Source organism: Carya illinoinensis, chromosome 2 (genome assembly GCF_018687715.1).
Source record: "Carya illinoinensis cultivar Pawnee chromosome 2, C.illinoinensisPawnee_v1, whole genome shotgun sequence".
In the NCBI taxonomy this organism is placed as follows: Eukaryota; Viridiplantae; Streptophyta; class Magnoliopsida; order Fagales; family Juglandaceae; genus Carya; species Carya illinoinensis.
Window position 1 is genome coordinate 32,779,794 of NC_056753.1, and position 23,702 is coordinate 32,803,495.

Here is a 23,702-nt window from a genome sequence, read left to right on the forward strand (position 1 = left end):
ATTAAAGCTTAGCTTGAAAATTATCCATTATAAATGATAGCAAACTTGGCAGCCAGGTACAGTTTACATTTCAAGTTGAACACAGATAAAAGGTGGAATACAGACATGTAACATGAAAAGAAACAATACAAAGACGATCAATATGCCTTTTCTGACCCACTTATGACACAACACAACAAATTTTATAACCTTCTTCCCAAGATTATTGATTGTTAAAATGAGTCACTTAATAAATCATCAAGTATCAAGGACAGCTCTATCTTGCAACCAGAGGAACCAACGGGGCTGCTCCAACAATTCTTTTAACACTCGCAACCTGTTGATCTTTGCTGCCGCCCTCCACCCGCAACGTCAATGGTGTCAGGCAGGTATCTTTCATTATCACCAAACAAACGAACCAAAGGAATCAATTAGTACAGTGATAAGACACTTGGGTATCTAACATGACTTGATACTTGTAAGAGGAGAAAAACAAAATTACAAGGAGACAGATTCATGTGCATTCAACATCAAATCCATGATTATCATAATTCACTTGACATTTACCAAATGATATGGGAGTTCTACAACTGAGCTGCTATCAGATGCTATGCCATCCTCTCATGGCGCTCATGCAGACCGTAAAGTTATTTATTTTTAATTTATGGTATACTGGCTGCTAAACTCTATGGATACTTGGATCAAACCCTGCTGTTTCAAGTCAAGCATGTCTCATGATCTACCGATTGTTTTATTAAGGACAGTGGAGGTGACTCAATGGCTCAAAAGTGCTAGGAATTCACTTTCAAATTGCCTAATTATAAGCTCCACAAACTGAATGAATCCCAAAATTTGCAGAAATTTAGATATGAAGAAACAGATGTACATGCAGCAGTTTCAGAAGGAAGAAATGAAAGCAAAAATCAGATTTCTGTTTCAATTTACTCGATATACATATTTCAGGGTCAGTTTTCCTACTGAAAACAAGAAAATAAAAAATACAACAAACTGAAAAACACGTTTAAACTTTAAACCACATTTCCAACTGCACAACTCCACCAAAAAATGCCAAGGCATTTAGCACCAGTTTCTTTTCAAATTTATTTCTTTCCTCCTTGTTATCTTTCATTTTCACTTGTGAGATTTATCTGGTATCCTGACCCCCCAAAAACCCCATTCTGATTTCTAGAATTAAGATGGTTGAGAGAAAACTTAAATTCCCAGTACCTCTTAATTAACAGGAGATATAGGTATATATAAATTAGCCTCTGAAATCAGAGTATGTTATCAAACTGATAGTATTTAGCACTTCAATTGAGTAAAATACTCACATTTCTTCTTCAGGCTCATTCTTCAGTGCATTTTTGGCAATACACTCGAAAGCAGCTTCGACATTGAATCCTTCTTTTGCAGAAGTCTCAAAGTAAGGTATGTTTCCTTTGGAAGCACACCAGGCTTTGGCTTTCTTCTCAGAAACCTGCAACCAAAGAAGAATATGCATGTGCTTTTGGTAAGAACATCAGCAAATAAATATCCCAAAGCATCCAAATAGAACCCACTGTTCAAGATTGCTAAATTTTGAGAATGTTCAAATCACCGAAGGCAAGAAAAAAGTACGTCAACAGTGAAAACAACTCACCACCCGACTATTCCCACCATCAACATCTATCTTGTTCCCCAGCACAACAAACGGGAAATTTTCAGGGTCAGAGGGACTGGCCTGACATCAAATAAACCAACCATAACTTTCAGTAACTCTTCCTTTAAATGTAGGAGTTACTATGAGTGGCCAATAGGTTAGTGCTACCTGAATCAGAAACTCTTCCCGCCAGTTGTTAAGATCATCAAATGATTTCATTACATTCACATCGTACACAAGAACACAGCAATCTGCACCACGGTAGAAAGCCACACCAAGACTTTGAAACCTTTCTTGCCCAGCAGTGTCCCAAATCTATATACATGAATAAGAGGTGTCAAGCTCATAAATAATAATTGAGACAATTTCCACATCTTCTTGCCAAGTGGAGAATAAAAGCTCCTAATGAGATCTACACAAGATAAATCTGTTGGTTGATGCACCACCCTCGTGGATATAAGGTACAATTTTACAGGAATTACTGCCTACAATATACACATGTAAAAACAACACAGGCGACAACTCAATATCATGCATATTGTGACATGCATTAAAAACATAATACATTCAAGCACATAAGAAATAATCTTGGTCAAAAAAACCTCTTCATCATAAACTCAACCACAGAAAGTAATATCGCAACTACCAAAATTTGGTTTCAACTAAACTCAAAACAAGCTTTAAAAAAAGACTCTCACAGATCATTTTTCACTTATCCTTCCAATTCTACAGACTTGTGTGCTTCGAATTGACAAAATTTCAGTGCTAACTCTACAAGAAAACCTTCCAATCCCCAACCTTGATCTAAGAAGTAACATAAAAGATATGAAACCAAATATGACATTGGCAAAACTTTATGCTTCTGTTGTACGATAATATCAACACATATCTATTCACCTAAAAAATCCCTATTTTACTTTTAATAACTCAAAGGCGTCCAAACTTGCAAATTCAATGGCTATTTTACCATTCTTCCCTGACATTTACACCCTTCAAAGCCCCCCAAAAAATAAAAAAAATTATTGAAGCCTTCAGACCAAATGAATGGAACCTCAATCTAACTGTAATCACTTTCATGAGCATTTTAAAAAAAATTATATAAGTATTATCTTCTGTATGGAAAATCAAAGGGTATTCGAACCATCTTCATTTTACTAATCCCGAATTCACTGAAGCATGGTACTTGAACCATCTTCATGTTACTATTCCCTGAATTCCCTGAAGCACGGAAAGAAATTTTAACTGATGACTGTTTTCTTCGGATACAGTTATTGCATACTACACACTACGAAAGCTCGTACATGGAAATATTTATTCAATAGAAATCCAAGAAAAAAGTGTGTGCTCATCGCTCTAACCTGCAATGTGAACAACCTATCTTCAAACTGAACTTCCTTGGTCAAAAAATCCGCTCCTATGGTTGCCTTGTATTGATTACTAAACTTACGATTCACATACCTAATCGAAAAAAAATTAACAAAATTCAAATAGAAAACCAGCCATCACACAAACCAAAACTGAATAAAAAACTAAATCTAAGAAAACAAAAATTCATGATCTAGGTTTGAGACGGTACTGATTCATCAGCGACGTCTTCCCGACCCTGCCAAATGATCCAGAAAATCGACTATTAATCCAAGTTTTATAAAAAGTAACAAATGTTAAACAAAAGTTAAAAATTACAAAATGTTAAATAAAATAAATTCAATTTCGTTCCCCAAAACGATATTACTTCATTTTCTACAAAACAGCCAGTCAACTAAATCTAGTACAATACAATTAACTAATTGAGCTGCGTCTTTCCTTTTATATAACGAAAAAACCAACATAAAACACTAGATTTAAAAAAATCTTCTTCCATTATCTCAGCAACCAAATTAAATTTAAGAAAACGCGAATAAAAAAATGTAATAATAATTACCCGCTGTCGCCGAGGATAATGACCTTTAAAAGCATGCGCCGACGAGAAGCCATGGATCCGAGCTGCGAATCTTGAATTTAACGTTTCAGGGAGAGGGAAAAAAATTGGGGAAAATTAAGAAATCTTTGGGTACCTGCTTCGAGTTCAATTCGAGAGTTCCCGTTTTTTTCGTGGGTTACTATTTTGAAGGGGAAGGCCAATGATGGAACGCCAGCGAGGTCACGGTTTTGCCTTTTCGGTCCTCCGGAGATTCCGAGATCTCGAATATACCCTTGGTTTTGAGTGCCATTCACAGTTAAACCCAGGACAGAAAATTTGTGCAAAAGGTATATTATAGATAATATTGTTGAAAATAATAATCATGATTATATAATTTATATTACAACTTATTTTATAAAAAATACTAAAATAACTTATTTAAATCTCAAGTTTTATAAAATTACCCTCTATTTAAAATAAAATTATATAAAAAAAATTGTATATGTATTATTAGTTAGAAAAATTATATTATCGAGCATATCACACCTAATAAAATGCTATACATAATATAAATTCTCCTTTGTCCTAACTCCAATCTTTTATGCCCAACAAGTCACAGTACAAGCAATTGGTTTGATAGAGGATCAATCAATAAATATTTTTTCTCATGGCAATGTTTCATTACAATAAATTTAGAGAAATGATAATTACAGTCGTGAGTGTGCAAATGCCACATAATTATTTTGAAATAAATAAATAAATACATGACTCATATAAAAAAAAATTAATTTTTTAATAATAAACTTCACTCTTTTTCAAAATGATTGCACAGTACTTACTCACTTTACGACTATACATAAAATTACTCGTAAACTTAACGGTACCAGAACTCTTGATGATGCTTTGAAGAATTAAGAATGCCAATTGGGCAAATATCATAATCAAGCAATCTTTTCTGTACATCCAAAATCATATAAAACCACCGCCAAATGGTTTATTCATTATTGGTTCTATTCTTGTTTCTCATCCTGGTGCATGAGAAACAACTTTAGATATATTCACAGAATCAGGCAATATTACTAGGGCCAAGAAGGAAAAAGTAAACTAATTTACAGGAAAGGTTGAATCATCAAGAAAGATAGTGTAACACATCCAAAATTACTAGATAAAAAATGTACTGAGAATGGCTCTCACTTCGAATGTAGCACCTCCAAAGATTAGAGAGTAGGGGAAGAAGATGAAGATACAAAAGAAAATAAGTATTGGAAATCATTCTTAAACACACCCTAAATCAACTTTTCCTAAATCCATATCTTGGGTAGTTTGTTGGCTTTCGCTAGATTGGAGAGGAGCAGAGTCGTTGTTAGGTTCGCTGCTCTCTCCGTTGCATTGCTCTTGGCTTTCAAGTGACATCCACGTGAATTTGTTCATGTCAGCTTGATTGTATTGACTCCTGCCTTGATCAGTAGCAAAAGCCATGCCTTGCTCAGGCCGTTTGATTCCCTCATTTAGATCATCCGGAGAAAGGTTTCCTTCCAAAGCTCTAACTACCTGCTTTTTATCAAAAATGGTAATTGGGTATCATATAGAAAAACGTTTTTGTATTGGTTCCATAAATGTGCAGGCAATTTTGAACATAAGAAAGGTCAAAACTATACCTATTACCTATATCCCATGTATTTTTATGAAACCATGACAGAAATATTCAAATATTAGACATACACAAGCAGATGGGCAATACATTTCAAAGACACAAAAAGGGCCAAGCAAGGTAGGTTATAGATCTACTTTTGGGTTTGATTGATTGAAATAGAACCAATTATTCCAACATTAGAGCTTGGTAGACTTACCACGCTCATTCTTGGCCGCTGTGGGGACGAATGACGCACACAAGCAGCAGCACAAGTTGCCATTCGGGACATTTCGCTAGAGTTGTAATCATTCTGCAACCTTGGATCAACAAGAGCATCAAAGTTGCCATTTTCCAAAGCTCGCATGAGCAAAGGCCTAGCCTAAGATTCCATGACATAAATTGAGAAAAAAAACAAAATAATAAGAATAAAAAGAGAAACTCATTACAAAATCTGATTACACCCGCCAATATGAAGTAGTTTAGAGACTGGTGCTTATTAAATAGCATACACACCCACTCAACCATGCTACCGTCAGGGAAGGATTGAGTTTTATCGTGAGGTTCGCGTCCAGTAATCAACTCCAAAAGCACAACTCCAAAGGAGAAGACATCTGACTTCATAGTGAGCTTTCCACTAGCAGCATACTCTGGAGCCAAGTAACTGCATTTGACGAACTCTAGATTCTTACAAGATATTCAGACTAAAAAATAAATAAAAGGTTAAAATAAAATAAAGAATCCAAATCCTCACTGCTTTTTAGCGTTGGAATTGCTTCGAAACTACAAAGGCTGCTCCATATATAGCTTTGTCTACAGAAAACAGAAATGAATCTTACCCAAAAGTTCCCATCACCCGAGTGGAGATATGGGTCTCAGTATCTGCTGAAAACTTAGCAAGCCCAAAATCTGCAACCTGAAAAAATATCCACGTAAATTATCGCATCATACAAGTTATATTAGATAAGTATTTAGGTACGTACCAGATGAACTAAAGCTTAAGTTGGGGCATGCAAACAAAAACTATGCAATTAAATGACATAAAAGTTGATATTAAAGAAGCATTTAGGTACCAGATGAAACTCGAGGTTTCCATATAATTAATTAGGCCATGCAAACAGAAACTATGGAATTAAATGGCATGCAAGACCTGTAATTTGTTGTGATTAGAAGAAGAGGCAAAAGGTAATCGATAATTATTTTAGGTAAAATCACACTTTGCCCCACCTAAAGTACTAAAATTGATAAAAATTTGTAACATGACATAAACTTAAAACTGAATTTTAAAGGAGGGGGTGGGCTGCAAAGCAGTACTGGTAGTCTGAAGGTGACAACTTTTCCTTCTTAAAAAAAAAAAAAAAAAATCAAATCATGGCAGCTAGCAATTCTCCCAGACCCATTTTGAACCAAGCTAATCCCTACTTTAGATCTAGAACTTCAGAAATTCCCTTGCAGATACTAATGGTCATATGGAAACAACAGCAAACCCTACCTTTGCGTCAAAGTTATCATCCAGAAGAATATTAGCTGCCTTGATGTCACGATGTATGATCTTCGGGTGACCTGAATGTACAGTCACCTCATAAGGAAAGTGGACCTAAAATCAGAAAGATTCCTAAGGTTTGCAACGTATAAAATCTAGGGTAATAATACACTTACCACTCTTTTACCACTACTTTATCACTTATAGTGAATTTATTTTTTTATCATTTTCTTTTTAATATTTTTTTAATATCCTTAGCTATTAAGAAAAAATTTAAAAAATATATAATTTTAGTGATAGTCACTTGCTTAATCATTAAGTAAAAGAAAAATTTTAAAAAAATTAAAAATTAAAAAAAGTGATAAAATAGTACACTACAACAGATTTGCCTTTTCCCGGCGTTGTAAAATCGCCGGCAAATAGACATAAATCCCAGCTATAGTTATATTCCAACGATTACCTAATCGCCGCTCATTCGCCGGTATTATTCTTCCACTTTACCTATATCACGGCGAATAAAGAAAATCGCCGTGAAAAAATGAATATTTCGCAGCGAGTTTTGTATCGCTGGCATATACTGTGAATAGCGTCAAATTCTATTCCAGCGATTACTAAATCGCTGCCAAATTAATTAGCAGCGCTTCCATAGTCGCTGCCATATACTGTCCATGGTTACAAAACATATGGCAGCGATACATACATCGCTGGCAACTGAGTTTGCAGCGCTTTTGTAATCGCTGCCAAATACGTAACCATTTCCAAAATCATATGGCAGCGATAGAAAAATCGCTGCCAAATCGTAAGGCAGCGGTTTTTTTAATCGCTGCTATATAGTTTTCCTGTTTCAAAAATATATGGCAGCGATTAAAAAACCGCTGCTATATGATTTTGCAGCGCTGACGTAATCGCTGCCATATACGTTTCAATTTCCAAAATCATATGGCAGCGATAGAAAAATCGCTGCCAAATTATATAGCAGCGGTTCCTTAATCGCTGCTATATACATTGCCGGCTCAAAATGTTATCCCAGCGATCCTAAAATCGCTGCTATATGATATGACAGCGCTGTCTTAATCGCTGCTAAATCCATTTCTACTTTTCAAATTATATGGCAGCGATAAAAAATTCGCTGCTATATGATATGGCAGCGGTTTGTTAATCGCTGCTATATAGTTTTCTGTTTCAATAGCATATGGCAGCGAGATAAAACTCGCTGCCATATGGTTTTCCAGCGACTAAAAATCGCTGCAATAGGATTTTCTATGGGAATCTATCGTATTAAATGGTTTTTTAAAATTATTGACGGCGATTAAAAAATCGCTGGAGAAACATGAAAATCGAATTTTATATAACCTAGTAACCCAATATTCTTAATGGGTTACTAGGTCTCATTTATACTTTCTCCATTCATCCAATAGCACCTGATAGACATGATCATTTAATTTTCCATACTTAAACAAAAATTGAGCTAACCATTTCTATTCAATTAAAAATTTACTCATATGCATCAAATGAATTGACCAACAATCATATAATATCTTTTTACATTGGGTGGTGCATTATACGTATCATATCAATTACAAACTAAGCTACTAATTACTCAAAAGATAAATATCACTAGTATAAGTTATTTCTAGATGACTCTACTCTCACTAAAACCAACAACTACCATTAAAACATCTCATATTAGTTCAGGACTTTTCAACCAATTAAAACATCCAATTTTCACAAGATGACTTTTACAAAGAAAAGTGGTGAACACCAAGATAACGCCGCTCCCACAACGGTCAGCCCATAAAGGTGGTTGGCCATATCACCTGAAAATAACATGAGATATCCACAAGGGTTCAGAAATTGACAACAGTCCCATCAGAAATTGAGATAGTTTAAGAAAATATAAATGCAGTGGATTTAGTATTAATCATAGAGGCACAAGGTAAACTAACTAATTATGGCATGCTGTTGAGAGTGTATTAAGTCTTGCAGAGATGAGATTTATTTGTTGTTAATGGTGAGACTAATAACTTACTAACATTTGTACATATAAATCTTACTGTCGGGCGATTCAAGACTTGGACAGAAAGTGGCAAAAAAGTCAGAAGCCATAGAGTGCCCTTCATCTCATACTATAATAAGCGGTTTGAGGAAGAATCTCGGCCAAATAAGAAACTGATCCTAGCATTTGGATGATGAAACAAGACTCAATTTAAACAATCTCGGCCAAAAATCTGATGAAACAAGACTCAATTTAAATAAGCAAAATGTTGATTCAATTTGTTAACTCACTCCCCAGGCAGAATCTGAAAAGAATGGCATGAGCAAGGTGTGTATCGATGGTTGTCAAAATAACCCTGATTGTCAAAATAACCCAATATGTTAAGTCAGCAGCAAAATCAGCACTCAGCAATTAAGTTGAGATATTGGCATGACCAGCTTTTTGTCCCCTTCCATTATGACAGGTGCACCACAACCTGTCATTAAGTTATACTACTGCAGTGAGGGTATTGTAACAGAACTTAATCACTTCTTGTATGCAATCAGTGTTAATGAAGCTTACCATCATTATTTGGGACATGTCGAAGAGCTTCATCATTCAGTCCCAATGCTTTCAGCCTTTAAAACTGTAAAACACCAACAAAGGAAGTATTCATTGCCTAAATAGTTGATACATGAGACTCATCCAACGATCATTATCTGAAAGAACTAAACACTTGGCACGATACAACCTACAGCACACGCTTGAAAGCTAAGGAAAAGTGTATAACCTGCTATGATTATAAATCTGATTCCACGGGGCTTCCTTAAATACTCTACCACATTCTCATATTCTAGATAAGCATTAACTCTACTTAAATTTAGTTACACGTTTTTTGCAGCCACATATTTAAAAAGGTTGTTCCAAGGCAACCTCTTGCCCCTATTTTGAATGAAGCCATTCAGATCCATAAACATGTTTTAGTAGTAAAACATACAATGATAAATAACAATAAAAGCGACATTAGAATTGGTTATGGATCTTACCTTCACTCTATTCCCCATGTGCATAATGCATGGTAATTCAAACCAAATAAACAAGTTAGTCTAGTATCTAAAATATAGGGCGCTCATAACTAATTTTCAGGTCTGGTTTCTGTTAATATGTTAATATGTCCGAAGGAGACGGGATTAAGTTGACAAGTGACTTTAATGAGTACCATCTTAGCGATGGTGTTAGTAAATCTCTAACTGCCGTGGAATAGGTTTATTTTACTTTAAATAAACCTACAACACTTGTTGGGTTTCTTCAGTCCTAAGATGGAGAAAGAAGCAAGATATTTGTGAAATAATAGAGGGGAAAAAACCTATATAAAACCTGTCTAATGCACAAATGGTTGATCTCTGTTGAATATCATTAACAGAGAGTATGGGTTGCCACTGGCAACCTCAAGTGGCAACCTCAAGACATATAAATGCATACTTCCCTTCTTGTACATAATTTTGAATTTCAATGCTCTTTCATCTTGCAATGCCTTGTTGTTGCAATTGAAACATCCTCCTTTTGACCAAAACCCTATGGAAGCTACTAGTTCTGTTATTTAAGATAATATGTAATATAACTTACATTTATATATAACTGTATGATATACTTGAAGACAATAAATGATATACTTGAAGTCAATTAATGAAAAATTGACCAAATAAATCTCTAAATGATAAGGAGATCATCCAAATTAGTAGTAATCATGAAAAACAAATATTTGGTTCATGAATTAATATATATATATATATGTATTTGGATCGATATGTATTCAATTTAGATATGATTTAATAGACAGAATTTTGGTTCTTGACCCAAATGATCATGGACGAGTTGAAAAGACTGTCATCATGGGCTGGTATTGTCCCATTTTCGCTAACATATATAGAGACAAAAGCCACTAGATTCCTTCCACGTAACAGCCGTCAAAAACACTAGGCATCCGAACCACTATATACTTGGGACCCACGTACAAGGGTTACATTTTCCAGCTAACTAACACATAGGTTATTTATGTTTTTTGATAGATATTATGGATTTTATTCATAGTAAATAGGCATAGCCCAAGTACACGGGTAGTATACAAGAGAATAAACCTAAGTACAATCTAAAGCAGAAACAGAACTAAAGAAAAACATTACAAATGTTGATATCCCTTAAAAGATAACTCGCCCAAAAGTTTAAAGTGTTGAGGGAAGAGATAACCCTGATTTGTATGGAATAGTCCCATCAGAAATCATGTAGAGGAGTTCTCTTATACTATCTCTTTTATACTTGTCAAAATTAAAATCACATACCTATTTAAGTGAAAAAAAGAATACTTAACAGAATACAAATTAAAAACTGTCTGAAGGCTAGGGAAAATGATCACCACAAACCACCAACATCAAACCAGCCCCACAGGGTACTTTAACAGAAACAAACCAATAAAACACAAATCATCCATGCAACAAATAAAGTATAAACCATACAAAAGAACAGATGAGAACTCAGAAATGTCAGGGACTCTTATATACAGAAACTGGAGAAGCACAGATTTCAAATAAAAACCCTAAGCAACTCGCTGCATAGGCCAAAAACTAAGAAACAGTTCAATTTTTAATTTTCCATAGCGATTAAAAAATCAGATAAACTAAATACCAGAGAACAGCCCAGCAGCATTTAATTTAAAATCACTAAAGCCAGTTATATCTATCTTGGTAGGTCGGCTACCATTTGCATCATTATTGAACTGCAATTGGGGGTTTCAGAATGGAATATAGAGCTAACCATTTTACATTCAAGTCCAAATTTTAAAACTATAGTTCAATTAGGAAGCAAAAAATCAGTTGTCTAATACCGAACGAAAAGGATCCTTCTCCAAAAATTATAACTTGAAGTGAACGTGGGTGTGTGGTGAGAAGCAGGGAAGGAGAAGGTGCTTACCAGTGGTCGGAAACTCAGAACTCCAAGCACTTCACAAGCCCTGCAGCACCAACTTTCCCATTCAATCTTCGGTGGAGATAGAGAAGGGGAAACAACTGAATGCCCTAGGATTACAAAATCAGAGGGTTTTCACGAGTGAGAGAGAGAGAGATAGTGTGAGAGAGAGAGAGAGAGAGAGAGAGAGAGAGAGAGAGAGAGAGAGAGAGAGAGAGAGACGAAGAATGGAACCTGAAGCTTTCAGCCGTATGGACTCTGGTTCAACCTCCGTGGGAAGAAAATGGCGTGGGGGTGGTGTGGCTAAATCGCTGGAGATTTCCTTCGACTGAAATAGGTAAGCATATGGCGTCGGTGGTCTTTTGGAGAAGGACAGTATGTTTTACTCGGCTGTGGAGAACGAAGGAGCAGGCCGTAGGGAATCGGGGGGTGGGTTTTGGTGGTTGCAAGGGGGGGGGGGGGGGCGGGGGACGAGGATGAAAAATAATACTTCGCGCCCAAAGATAGAGCTAAAGTGACGTAGTTTAGGCGATGGGAAAAGTATATTGTAATATAGCAGCGATTTTATAATCGTTGCAATAGTTATTATAAGCCCCGGCTAGTAAATGGTATTATTAGATCATGAATTTCGCGGGGATTTTTAACTCGCCGGTAAAACATACTTTTGCCAACGAAATATTTTGCGGCGATTATTAAATCGCCGGAATATCCCCGATTTCTTGTAGTGAGTAGTAAAAGAGTGGTAAGTATATCATTATTTTAGAATCTATAGATTGTACAGAAAGTAAACTCACAGTCCTCGTGCAGATATGCCAATCCTTTTGCAGAGCCTAGAGCTATTTTCATTCTGGTTGGCCAGTTCATAACCGGTCTCTCCTTTCCTGTAATACCATTTTTCTCTATTGAAATGTCGTGTAGTGGTATGGAAGTACAAACTAGTTTGACGTTATACTCACAAAACAAGTGTTAGAACCCTCGATCTCAATTTTAAAATGAGATATTATATGCTAAGCCTATCCACCATAAATTTAAGATATACATTTTAAAATTTGAATTGTACATATTAAAACTTATCATTTGAATGAAAATTATGACATATAACTTAAAAGTAGTGTGTGGTGTGGAAATTTTAGAATAAAGTATCATTTAGATAGTGAGTTGAGATGAGATAAAAGATGAATAAAGTATTATTAAAATATTATTTTTTTAATATTAATATTTTTTTGAGATTTGAAAATATTGAATTGTTTATTATATTTTGTGTAGAAATTTAAAAAAATTATAATAGTGAAATAAGATGAGATAAAACACTTTCACTATCCAAACAAGGCTAAGAGCCCGTTTGGAAACACAACTATTCATAAATATTTTTAGATATTTTCAAATATTTCATTTTCAAACATCATTCAAACATAAAATACTTTTCAATTTTAAATGTTCAATATATTTGACATTGCATGAGAATTGTTTTTTTTTTCATTTTAGTTCCTCGACAAGATATATTATCTTCTAACTTTGCTTAAATGTTACTGTATTTGAAAAGAAGAAAAAGAAAAATTGTGTTCATAGGGATTTGTAGATTTATTAAAAAATTTTGTTATAATATTTATGTAAAGTACGATAAATCTAAGTTGATATGTTCAACACCCAATAACCTATACCAATATGAATTGGGTGGGAAGTTGATCCCCCCTTTTTTATTTATTTATTTTATTTATTTTTTATTTTTTGATACAAGTGGTGTGGAGTTTCAAACTTAAATTTTTTATTTGAAAAACTGAATCATATGCCATCAGACTATTAGGCTCTTAGCAGATCATCTTTTTAACTTGTATGCACATTTGTTCTAATCATGTAAAAAACATGAACGATAACCTAGATCAAGGAAAGGAAATGTCTAAAATAAAATCTAAGTTATAGATGAAAAAAAATAACAAAATATAATCACTGAAAGGATTTACCATGTAGATGAAAATATAAGGTGACGTTTGGGATGAACTCATAAACAAGCATTCTCTGGGCACCAGCAACGCAGTATCCAACCAGTGAAACAAGGTGTTTGTGATGGACACGGCTAATGATCTCAACCTCTGCCCCAAACTCACGGTCCCCCTGTACACTTCCAGATTTCAGATGCTTAATTGCAACCTCTTTCCCATTAGGAAGGACTCCTTTATGTAAAAAACCAAAGCCACCTTCGCCAAGAAGGTTGGCATCGGAGAACTGATCTGATGCCATAGATAATTCTTCATAAGAAAATGAAATTTGTTTAGGACGCAAGTCCAAACCTCTTTTCATTAACGGATTTGATGCAACTCCCGGGGGAGGATAAATTAACAAAGAAACATGGGTAGGATATATTAAAAATAGAAGTTCCACGTACAAATATATAACAAGATAATCTCATCTTAAAAATTGAAACAATTTTGAATGAGATCCATCTTTCCAACCAAAACATGTTCATGAAAAGAACATTAACCAATAAGTGCAATTTTGTAGGGTAATTTTGTCAGTTGGTTCATAGACTGGAATCTACAATCTTAAAGGATGATAACCACAACTTCGTCAGTCATACTATGTGCGAAGTTGACTCATAAATACCAAATCCAACTCCATCTTACTCCATTTATATGGTTTCCACAATGTCAAATTGTAATTGTCGCCTTACTGAAGAGTATGCCATTTTATAAGAGTTTGGCCAAGTTCTAGCTGCAAATATTTCACTGTAAAGTTGAGGTACAACACTATTACGCCAAACACATGAAGCACAATTTTTCAATACTCTTATCATTTTCTGGTTTCCTTATACGTACACTCTATCCCCCAATATCTCCGTTCTCCAGTACCTAAGCTTTCAGTAACAGCTGCTGCTGGGATGGGGGAATTATACTTAAAAAAACATCGTTCCTTCAGGCTGGCAAAGAAAACTTGATATAGGATCCTTACCTATTATTGGGTTCAAGAACATCAAGGAGAAAATACCTAAATAACTTATCGAGAATAAATGATATTTGCAATGTGAAATGTGCAAGTATCATACAATTTATTTGTAAATTTTGAATAAATGCGCGGGGAGCCACATGAAGAAAAAATTAATTTTTTAATAGTAGATGCCACTATTTTTTAAAAGCATTGCACGATGCTTGCATACTGCATAACTGTATCTAGCATTACTTAAGAAGAAAGAAATTTTATAAAAATAAACCAACAAACTGATATGACTTGATGCTTATATTGTAAAGTTATTTATATTGTAAAATAGATTTAACATATTATATTAAATCATATTAATTTATGAATTGATTTTTATAAAATATTTTTGTAACACTAGTCAACATATTATTAAAATATATTAGTCAATCGGTCGAACTTATAAAAATCGAGATTTAACGACTTATACAGCAAAACTAATAATTTCAATAAGATGAGATTTTTAAATAGTAATGAAATAATTTATAAATTATAATGAAATAATTTGAGTTAAAATGTTTATTAAATTTTGTGAAATGAAAGAAAATGTTGAATAAAATTATTATAAAGTTAAAATATTGATGGAATATAATTTTTTAATATAATTTTATTTTAAAATTTGAAAAAGTTGAATTATTTTTTATATTTCGTTTAGAAGTTTAAAAAAATTATAATTATTAAATGAAAATGTTGAAAATTTGAAATTAAAAAGTATTTATATTTTAATGGTTTTTGAGAAATAAATAAAAAGGGTTGAAATGAGTTCCCAAACAAGACCTAATTATAAACAAAAATAAGGTAGCAAAAGCAAACAACAATAAATTGAACTAATATTTTTTATTTTTTTTAAAAAGCAAACAAATAACTGTATAAATAAAGGGTGCTCCTATACCCTGAGGGGGAGTCACCGAACGTCTAATTTTTTATTTTTTAAATATATTTTTAAATCCCTTAGAGCATTGGCAATGGACTAGCCATTGCCAAGTCTATAATTTGACTAGAATGTTAACTTTTAACTCTAAAATAGACTTTTAGATAGATTAGTCCACATTGGACTAGCTATCTTAAAGTTTAAATAATAATAAAATAATATTATATATTTTAATAATATTAATTTTTTTTATATATTTTACAAATACACTTCATATATTAGTTAATAACTTTATTAAATAAATTATTATTTAACTATTTAACTACAAATTATTATAAATATATTATTTTTTCTCTCAATTTAATTATTCAATAAATATATTTTACCAATCATTCACCTAACAATCACATATATAAACATATCAACATTTATTCTACCCAACTTTTATATTTAGAATTGTGGTTGAAGCGAATAAACATTGTCAAGTCTAAAGTTTAGTTAGAATTTTATCTTTTAATTAGTATATTAAATTTTAGTTAAAGAAGTTCGCATTAAACTAGACATTTAAAATTTAAATAATAATATTATATTATATAATATATTTTAATAGACAAGATGAAGTTTTTCTCACATCAAACTTGTTCATTTATTGAGAAAAGTAGTCGTCCGCATCAAAAGCCCAAAATCATCTCAGCAAAATAATATAATATATTATATATTTTAATTGGCACTAGGAGTTGCAGATGATATACTTTTCTCTCTCTTTAAACTCTTAACTTTTTGATCGAGGTGATCTACGAGCTTCATCCATGGCTTCGAAGCAGATCTTAAAGGAGCTCAAGGACCTCCAGATGAAAGACCCTCCTATCTCTTGCAGTGCTTGTATTTTTTTTTAGGTCAGAAAAATCCCCAATTATTTTTCCTTCATTTTCTCTGTTTTGTTTGTTTTGTTTTTTTTAATTTTATTTTATGGTTTTCTTCGATTTTCATGGTCACTAGCTTCTTTCCAAGCTCTATCTGTGATGTTTCTATTTTTTTTTTTTTGAGGTTAATCTGTGATGTTTCCTAGTTTCTGAGGATCTGGGCTTTGATCTATGATGGGGTTTCCGGATGAATAAAGAAAAAATATGAGGGAAAGAAAGAGTGGCTGTTAGACGGAAAATAATAAAATAGTCTTTTGATCCTTCTAAAGCAACTTGCCAACAATGGCCAGGGAGACAAATTTACTGTAGCACAAATTCAAGATAGCGGGAGTTTAGCTAGTCCAATGCGAGAGTTTTTTTGACAAATATAGTCAAATTATGGACTTGCATTGACATTTAGCTAGTCATTGCCAATGCTCTTATATATTTAATAAAAAAATATAAATCTATTAAAAAATATTAACTTTATCATTAAAAAATAAATAAATGATACAAAAAATTGGTATACATCTTTAATGGGAGTAATGTTTTCCTTAAATAAAATAAGAACCTCACCTCTGGCTCCCTGTGGGAGATCATCAGACCCATTGTTATTCGCTCGTCTTCTCTTCTTCCTACGCCAAATAACACAAAAGCCCACCGCCACAATAATAATCAACACTCCCATCACTATCCCCACTATTAGGACTATCAGTACCCCGGTCGCCGCCGTAGATGCCTTCGGAGGCGGTGGAGATGGAGCTGGCGGAGATGCCGGCGGAGGAGATAGTGCCGGAGCCGGCGGAGATGCCGGCGGCGGAGATAGTGCCGCAGCCGGCGGAGATGGCAGCGTAGGCGGCGGAGATAGTGCCGGAGCCGGCGGATATGACGGCGGAGCCGGCGGAGATACTGCCGGATCTGGCGGAGATGCTGGCGGAGCCGGCGGAGATACTGCCGGATCCGGCAGATATGCCGGCGGCGGAGATAGTGCCGGAGCCGGCGCTGACATCGTAGCAGATATTCTCGGCGAGGGTCGGAGTTCCTATTTCATTGGGAGAAACAAGAATCAGCGAGCGAATGAAGAGCGAGGAAGAGAAGCAAGAGTGGAGAGAGGCATATTCAAAGAAAGATGGAGAAGAACTTCGAGAGATCAGCAATGGCACTCGATTCAGAGGGTCTTGAAGACGGAATTCTAAGATATACAAGAAGCAAGAACCAGTAGCGCTTTAGTTGCTCGTAAAGCTCTAAAGAGAAATAGAAGCAAGAGAGCATTAAAATATTCAAATCATAAATGCGCGCACCCAACAATGCTCCAAGTTGACATATGCGTGGACATGCATAGAACGTACGGGTATAAACGATCGAATGGTCCGTTTGTACTTGTAGGCTTCACACGTGATGGAAAAATCTTCTAGTACGACAAACCCCATAACTACGGGAGGACTATTCTTCGATTGTATTCTTCGTTGGAAGTTGCTACGTCCACATAAGGTTTCTACAGAAATCTTCTATCGATCAGTGCATTTTTTTTCTTTTTTTTTTTATTTTTAATTTTTTTTCAACATTTTTAAAAACTATTTAAATATTTTTTAAATTAAAAAAAAATCATATATTCATTTAAAAACACTTACTTAATTACTAAGTAAAAAAAAAAATTAAAAAAAAATCAAAACAGTTTTCGGTAACAAATTTCGATAACCTCTTTCTGTGGGACTAGTGTTTTTCTTCTTCGTTTCTCACCTTGTCAGTTTTGGCCAGCTCTCAGCGTAACTTACGCTCAATATAACTTAAATATACTATTGTATTATCTCGATCTCTTATATAAAAGTTGGTCTAAATATGACTATTATATTATCTTAATTTCCCAATGATCATTGTCACTATTAATCTAAGATAATATAATGACCATTGGGAGATCAAGATAATACAATAGTCATACTTAGACCAACTTTTATATAAGAGATCAAGACAATACAATAGTCATACTTAAACAATGAACATTGTTTAAGTATGACTATTGTATTGTCTTGACTTCTTATATAAAGGTTGGTCTAAAGTTTAAGACAATCCAAAATATAATTCTAATGAGTGTAACTTCTTTTTATACTTATAAATTTTAATTCATAATTTAAATTATATTATAATTTATGACCAAAAAAGATATTTTTGAACCCAAAAATAATTTTTTAGACTCAATCAATTGGATCAGGCAGGGGTCGAGGTAGATGACGTATTTGACCCTACCCCTCGACAGCAAGGTTGAAAACGCCTCCCCTGCATGGTGCGGGGTGGGGTGTAGGGAATGGTCCCCCCCCACCCTGCACCATGCTAGTAGCACCCCTAAGGCTGGGACATGTGTCTTGGAAGCCACAGAAAATTAATAAATTAGGATCGAATTTTCTTATTTGTGATTATGTGGACGTGCAGTGTGGATGCATTTTTTTTTTGGTCGGATGGTAATAGTATAGTCGAATGGCACACATAATGTGATGTTTGGATGTTCATCCATGGCATAAACAATAACAAGCACAAAAAATATAGATACACAAGACAAGACACGATTTGACACTAGGCTTCATTTAGTTATATAGATAAGATGAGATGAAAGTTGAATAAAATATTATTAGAATATATTTTTTAATATAATTTTTATTTTAGAATTTAAAAAGTTGAATTATTTATTGTATTTCATTTAGAAGTTTAAAAAAATTGTAATAATAAGATATTATTATAAAATATAAACTTTATAATCTACATTCATGAATGTTGAGAATATAAACTTTATTATAAATAATGGTTGGTGCAAGTTTTCATAAGACGAGTTCTCTACTGCGTTATGCATGGTGATGGTAGAAATATGTAAAGGAAATAATAAGAGAAGATATTGCTGCCCCTAATTCGGTGTGTGCCCTGCTTCCCTCTATCCTCTTTTTCTGCTCTTGGTTCTTTACTGTGCGGGTCTCTAGTCATTTGGTGTATGCCCTGCTTCCCTCTATCCTCTTTTTCTGCTCTTGGTTCTATACTGTGCGGGTCTCTAGTCATTTAATTTCTTACATCTTAAAGGGTTTGGTCTTGTCCGATCAACTAATCTCAACTTTTTGACCTATTTATCTTTACGTTTTACAGCTACCCACTCCTCTTATTTTATTCCCAACAATATATATATATATATACTTAATTATATTCGAGTAAGGATGGCATGTATGCTCGGTTGAAAGTACTATTATATTTTGGGTAATGATACCCTTGCGGTTGATTTACTACCCCTTTACCACTTATCCTACGTGGACCATTTTATCATTTTTTTTATTAAAACTGAAACCTTCTCTTTCATTTAGTCTGAAACTTCTGTCATATGATGTGATTTTTCTGTCATGATGTATTTTCTGTAAATTGTGCCCCTCTCAATTTTTGAATCACCATTTCAGACTTCATCTTCACGGTTTTCATTTTGAAATTTAAAAACTCTCATATCTCATACTAGCAAGAATCGTTCATCCTAGAACTGTCGAATTCGTTCCTCTCAGAACTGCCGATAGTGATGAACGGCGCCGTTGAATGTGAGATACATGTCCCCATTCCCACTCCCAAAACCAATATCTCATACTCTCTCTCTCTCTCTCTCTCTCTCTCTCTGACAAGAGCCCTGGCGTCACTCCCAAGCCGGTCGCTCCTCCACCGTTCAACGGCGCCTTCGAAGGTGAGGTTACCGTCTAACTCTCCCCTCTCCTTCTTCTCTCTCTTTGTCTAACTCTCTGTGTGTTTGTATCTGTCTATGGTTTCGGTGGTTTGGGAGATTTAGGCGAAATCACACCGAGTCTGCTGCCTCACCACACAATTGACCACCATTCTGAGCCACCAAATAAGCCCCAAAATTTCCCTCTACGATTTTTCTTGTAGGATGATTACTTGATTGTTGTATACTGTATTTTATAAAGTTAATGAAAACTCATTTTTATTGTTCTAAAATATTGATAAATATTTATATATGTGCACAGGTGGTTGAGGTGAATGGAACACAATCAGATAGCTTTGCTGGGGCACAATTGGACCTATACGGAGTTGTGGTTAGCGATATCGATGTAGATCGGAATGAGGACTAAAAATTATCGTCTTCTAGGGGGCAGCCACCATTTTATATGTGGAATTTTTTATTGATTGGGAGAAGTAATTCTTTTTGGTTGACTTGGTGGATATGTACAATAAATTCTAAACTTGAGTAATATTCTGGAGGAAAGTAAACTTCTCAACGTGCCTTTGTATTTGACACGTTATGGTGGAGTACTTGACAATATTCACTTGGAAGCACACGCCTCAAAATTTCATCTTCATCTTCCTTTAGGCTTCCCCAATTATTCTGTTTTTAATAGCAATATTTTCCAATTTCACCCATGCCAATTGCTTGGAAGTTATAAAATGTGGGTTGTGAATATTCCACATTGTGAAGCAAGATTTTTTATTTTTTATTTAGTTTTTGGTTCAAGAGAAGGGAGAATCCCAGAGGAGGAGATAAATGTGTTATTTTGGTTAAACCAATGAATGTATTATTTTGGATAATATTTAAATTCAGCATAAATAAGTGTTACGATATAATACGTATGGATATTGACGTTTACATCTTGATATGTAGGAGTACAATAAGAGATATCATCGTCTAAAAGTTGAAAAGATGGTTGTATCTACCAAGAATATAGAAGAAATCCATAATTAATATCGTTAAAGAATCACCTTATATAAACAATACTTGCAAACAATACCACAGTCGATTGAGCAGTACCACAGTCAATTGAGCAATCGAGGCTATAGGAAAGTCACGCTCCGCCAAGCTAGGTGAGCCAAAATCTCCTACAACTGTTCTATTTATGTGCCTATTCTGCTGTTCATAATTTCAAGATGTATAGTTAATATCAATAGGTTACAAAATTAAATTTAAAAATACAAAATACCTAAATTACCTGACTTACCTGAGCTCGTTGAGTCTTCCTTGCTTTCAACCTATTCACTGCCTTCTCAACCGTGGACTGTTTCCTCTTAGACATTGGCCTACCTTTACTACGTGCAGCTACAGGACTTTTTAATTTATCAGACCCTTTTTGTCACCCTTAATGACTCAATTGAATGATTATCACACACTGGCTGGACGTCAACCCACTCTAACTTCAACTTACTTAACTGAGTCATTAACTTTGCACAACCTTCATCTGAGATGCCTGCAATTGAAGAAATCTCGTAAAAAGCATTGTTCAATTTATTAATTCGGTGTGCATTTGAACTATGACTCAGATTATCGCGGCTACTTCGGACAAGCGTGTAATCTCGTTTCATGTCCTTCCTCCATCTATCAAGAAAGTATTTTGCAGGTAGCTCTTCTTTGTTATGGAGTGTCAACATACGGATGACATGTCTACACAAAATTTCCTTAAAAGCAAATAACTGACATGTGCAACTCGCTTCACACTCTTCCTCATTAAACTCAACAACATATTTTGTACTTTTCCTAAACCCATCCATAACTTGGATCTCGTCGGCCACATGATATGTAAACATCCCTCTTTCACTTCGAATCATTGATGCGCAACAATAAATCAACCCTCTTAACTCTTCTTGAACTTCTTTAAATTTTGCATTTGTATACGCTGCTTGGAACTGCCGCTCAATGCCATAAAAAGTTATGCACGGAATTTGTGTGTGGAATGAACTGAAGTCAGCTGCAAGCTCATTCTCAATCTTGCGCCTAAGTGCATTATCATACTGATTTACAAACTGTTTTAGTGTTGTCTTTGAATTGACATAATCATCAAAGAACGCATTCATCCCTTCGCTTCTTTGGGTACTTGACATTCTTGCCCAAAATTTGTTCCTCACATACGCTGGCACCCAAAGATGACGCTCAGAATATAGCCATTCAAGCCAAGGATTATCATGTAGATCAAAATTATCAAGAAATTGTAGCCAACAACACTTAAATTCATCAGGAGTCAATGTGTCATAAACACACCTATGTGACAAATTCAAATAAAAAATATTATTTCCCATAATAATTGAAGGAGATAACACAACATTCATTCAAGAACTAATCGTGGAAAATAAATACATGTGTAGCTGACTTTTGATGCCATCATATTGACTATGTGATCCAAATTTCTCGGAAATTTTTTTCATTATATGCCACAAGCAAAACCGGTGTCGAGATTTAGGGAACACCTTAGCAATTGCATTTTGCATAGCTTTATCTTGGTCTGTTATAATGGCTTCTGGAGCGCAACCATTCATGCACTTAAGCCACGACTCAAATAACCATACAAACGTATCTGTGTCCTCCCCAGAAATCAAACCACATCAAAAAAGAATTGATTGACCATGATGATTAACGCCCACAAAAGGAGCGAATGGCATTTTGTATGCATTGGTCAAGTACGTCGTATCGAAAGTTATAACATCACCAAACGACTCATATGCAGCTCTACTACGTGCATCCGCCCAAAATACATTGCGTAGTCTGGTTTCATTGTCAACGTCCATGACATAATAGAAACCATCATTTTGTGCTTGCATACGAGCAAAGTAGTTTTGTAATGCTTCGGCTCCTCCTAACCCAAGCTGAAGTAATCTAACCTCACGTATGTAATTACGTGCATCTCTTTCTCCAAACGTCAAATTCTCATACCCTCCTGCCTCAACGACGCAAGAATTGTAGTTCTTGCTCAATTGAATGTCAGCCATATCATTGTATTCTAATCTTCTCTTCATTGACTCATCCAATCTCTTATGACATCTAATATATCTTACTTTTCCAAGACTGAGAGCATGAGTGTGCTCAAGGATAACATGGGTCAAGCAAAATTCACCTTCAGAACCCAATATCGCATTGATCTTTGCTTTACATCCATTGTGTTCCATCGGTCTCAGTTTAAGAATATTCGACGATATGCTCGTAGAAGTGCCTTGACGGACACAAGCAGGGGTGAAATATCTTACTTTTCCATCATCTCCGACTTTGGAACTTCGCTTTGTCACTCCGAAACCAACTTGTTTTGCATACTTAATATAGTATGCCCTTACTTCCTCAACTGAGGAAAATGACATTCCCTCTTTTGGCTCTTCAACAAGATCCTTATCACCAACATTTGGTTCCATCTACATAGTCATTAAAACATCCAATGCATTTTTTTTATATATCATCATTGAACTTCATAACAACAAAATTTTCAGTTATAAATTTATCATTTGTATTTTTTTTATTGATTGATCAAAAAGAAAACATCTCTTATGTTATAAATTTAATTCATTCTCAGAATTAAAATGACAATGTTAAAGTGATAAAGGATTAGTTTAATAATTAGCCTCAACATCTCAAGATTTTAATAATATCAATAGTTTAACCTTTAAAAT

The 23,702-nt window shown here is 34.5% G+C and overlaps 3 protein-coding genes across 4 annotated transcripts; all 3 read right to left on the minus strand.

The window, feature by feature from the left end:
* Positions 1-8: 8 nt before the first annotated feature.
* LOC122301044 (ras-related protein Rab7) lies at positions 9-3,744 on the minus strand. Its single transcript, XM_043112113.1, has 7 exons — positions 3,540-3,744; positions 3,195-3,221; positions 2,977-3,076; positions 1,787-1,933; positions 1,619-1,699; positions 1,311-1,456; positions 9-372 (listed from the first exon to the last, which is right to left on the minus strand). The coding sequence occupies exons 1-7, from the start codon at positions 3,590-3,592 to the stop codon at positions 303-305; spliced, it is 624 nt and encodes a 207-aa protein (XP_042968047.1). The 5' UTR covers positions 3,593-3,744; the 3' UTR covers positions 9-302.
* A 903-nt stretch (positions 3,745-4,647) lies between these two features.
* On the minus strand, positions 4,648-17,073 carry LOC122301043 (proline-rich receptor-like protein kinase PERK1). Of its 2 annotated transcripts, none has more exons than XM_043112111.1 (8): positions 16,887-17,073; positions 13,529-13,795; positions 12,362-12,448; positions 6,641-6,711; positions 5,988-6,064; positions 5,665-5,812; positions 5,369-5,530; positions 4,648-5,069 (listed from the first exon to the last, which is right to left on the minus strand). In XM_043112111.1, exons 1-8 carry the CDS (start codon positions 16,996-16,998, stop codon positions 4,794-4,796), a joined length of 1,200 nt encoding a protein of 399 aa, XP_042968045.1. In that variant the 5' UTR covers positions 16,999-17,073; the 3' UTR covers positions 4,648-4,793. The 2 variants fall into 2 exon arrangements, with proteins under 2 accessions (XP_042968045.1, XP_042968046.1); XM_043112112.1 differs by having other exon boundaries at positions 13,529-13,679; positions 16,887-17,063.
* A 3,483-nt stretch (positions 17,074-20,556) lies between these two features.
* LOC122301907 (protein FAR1-RELATED SEQUENCE 5-like) lies at positions 20,557-23,447 on the minus strand. The gene is made up of 5 exons (XM_043113262.1): positions 22,729-23,447; positions 21,479-22,308; positions 21,275-21,372; positions 21,088-21,186; positions 20,557-20,667 (listed from the first exon to the last, which is right to left on the minus strand). The coding sequence occupies exons 1-5, from the start codon at positions 23,445-23,447 to the stop codon at positions 20,557-20,559; spliced, it is 1,857 nt and encodes a 618-aa protein (XP_042969196.1).
* Positions 23,448-23,702: the final 255 nt, after the last annotated feature.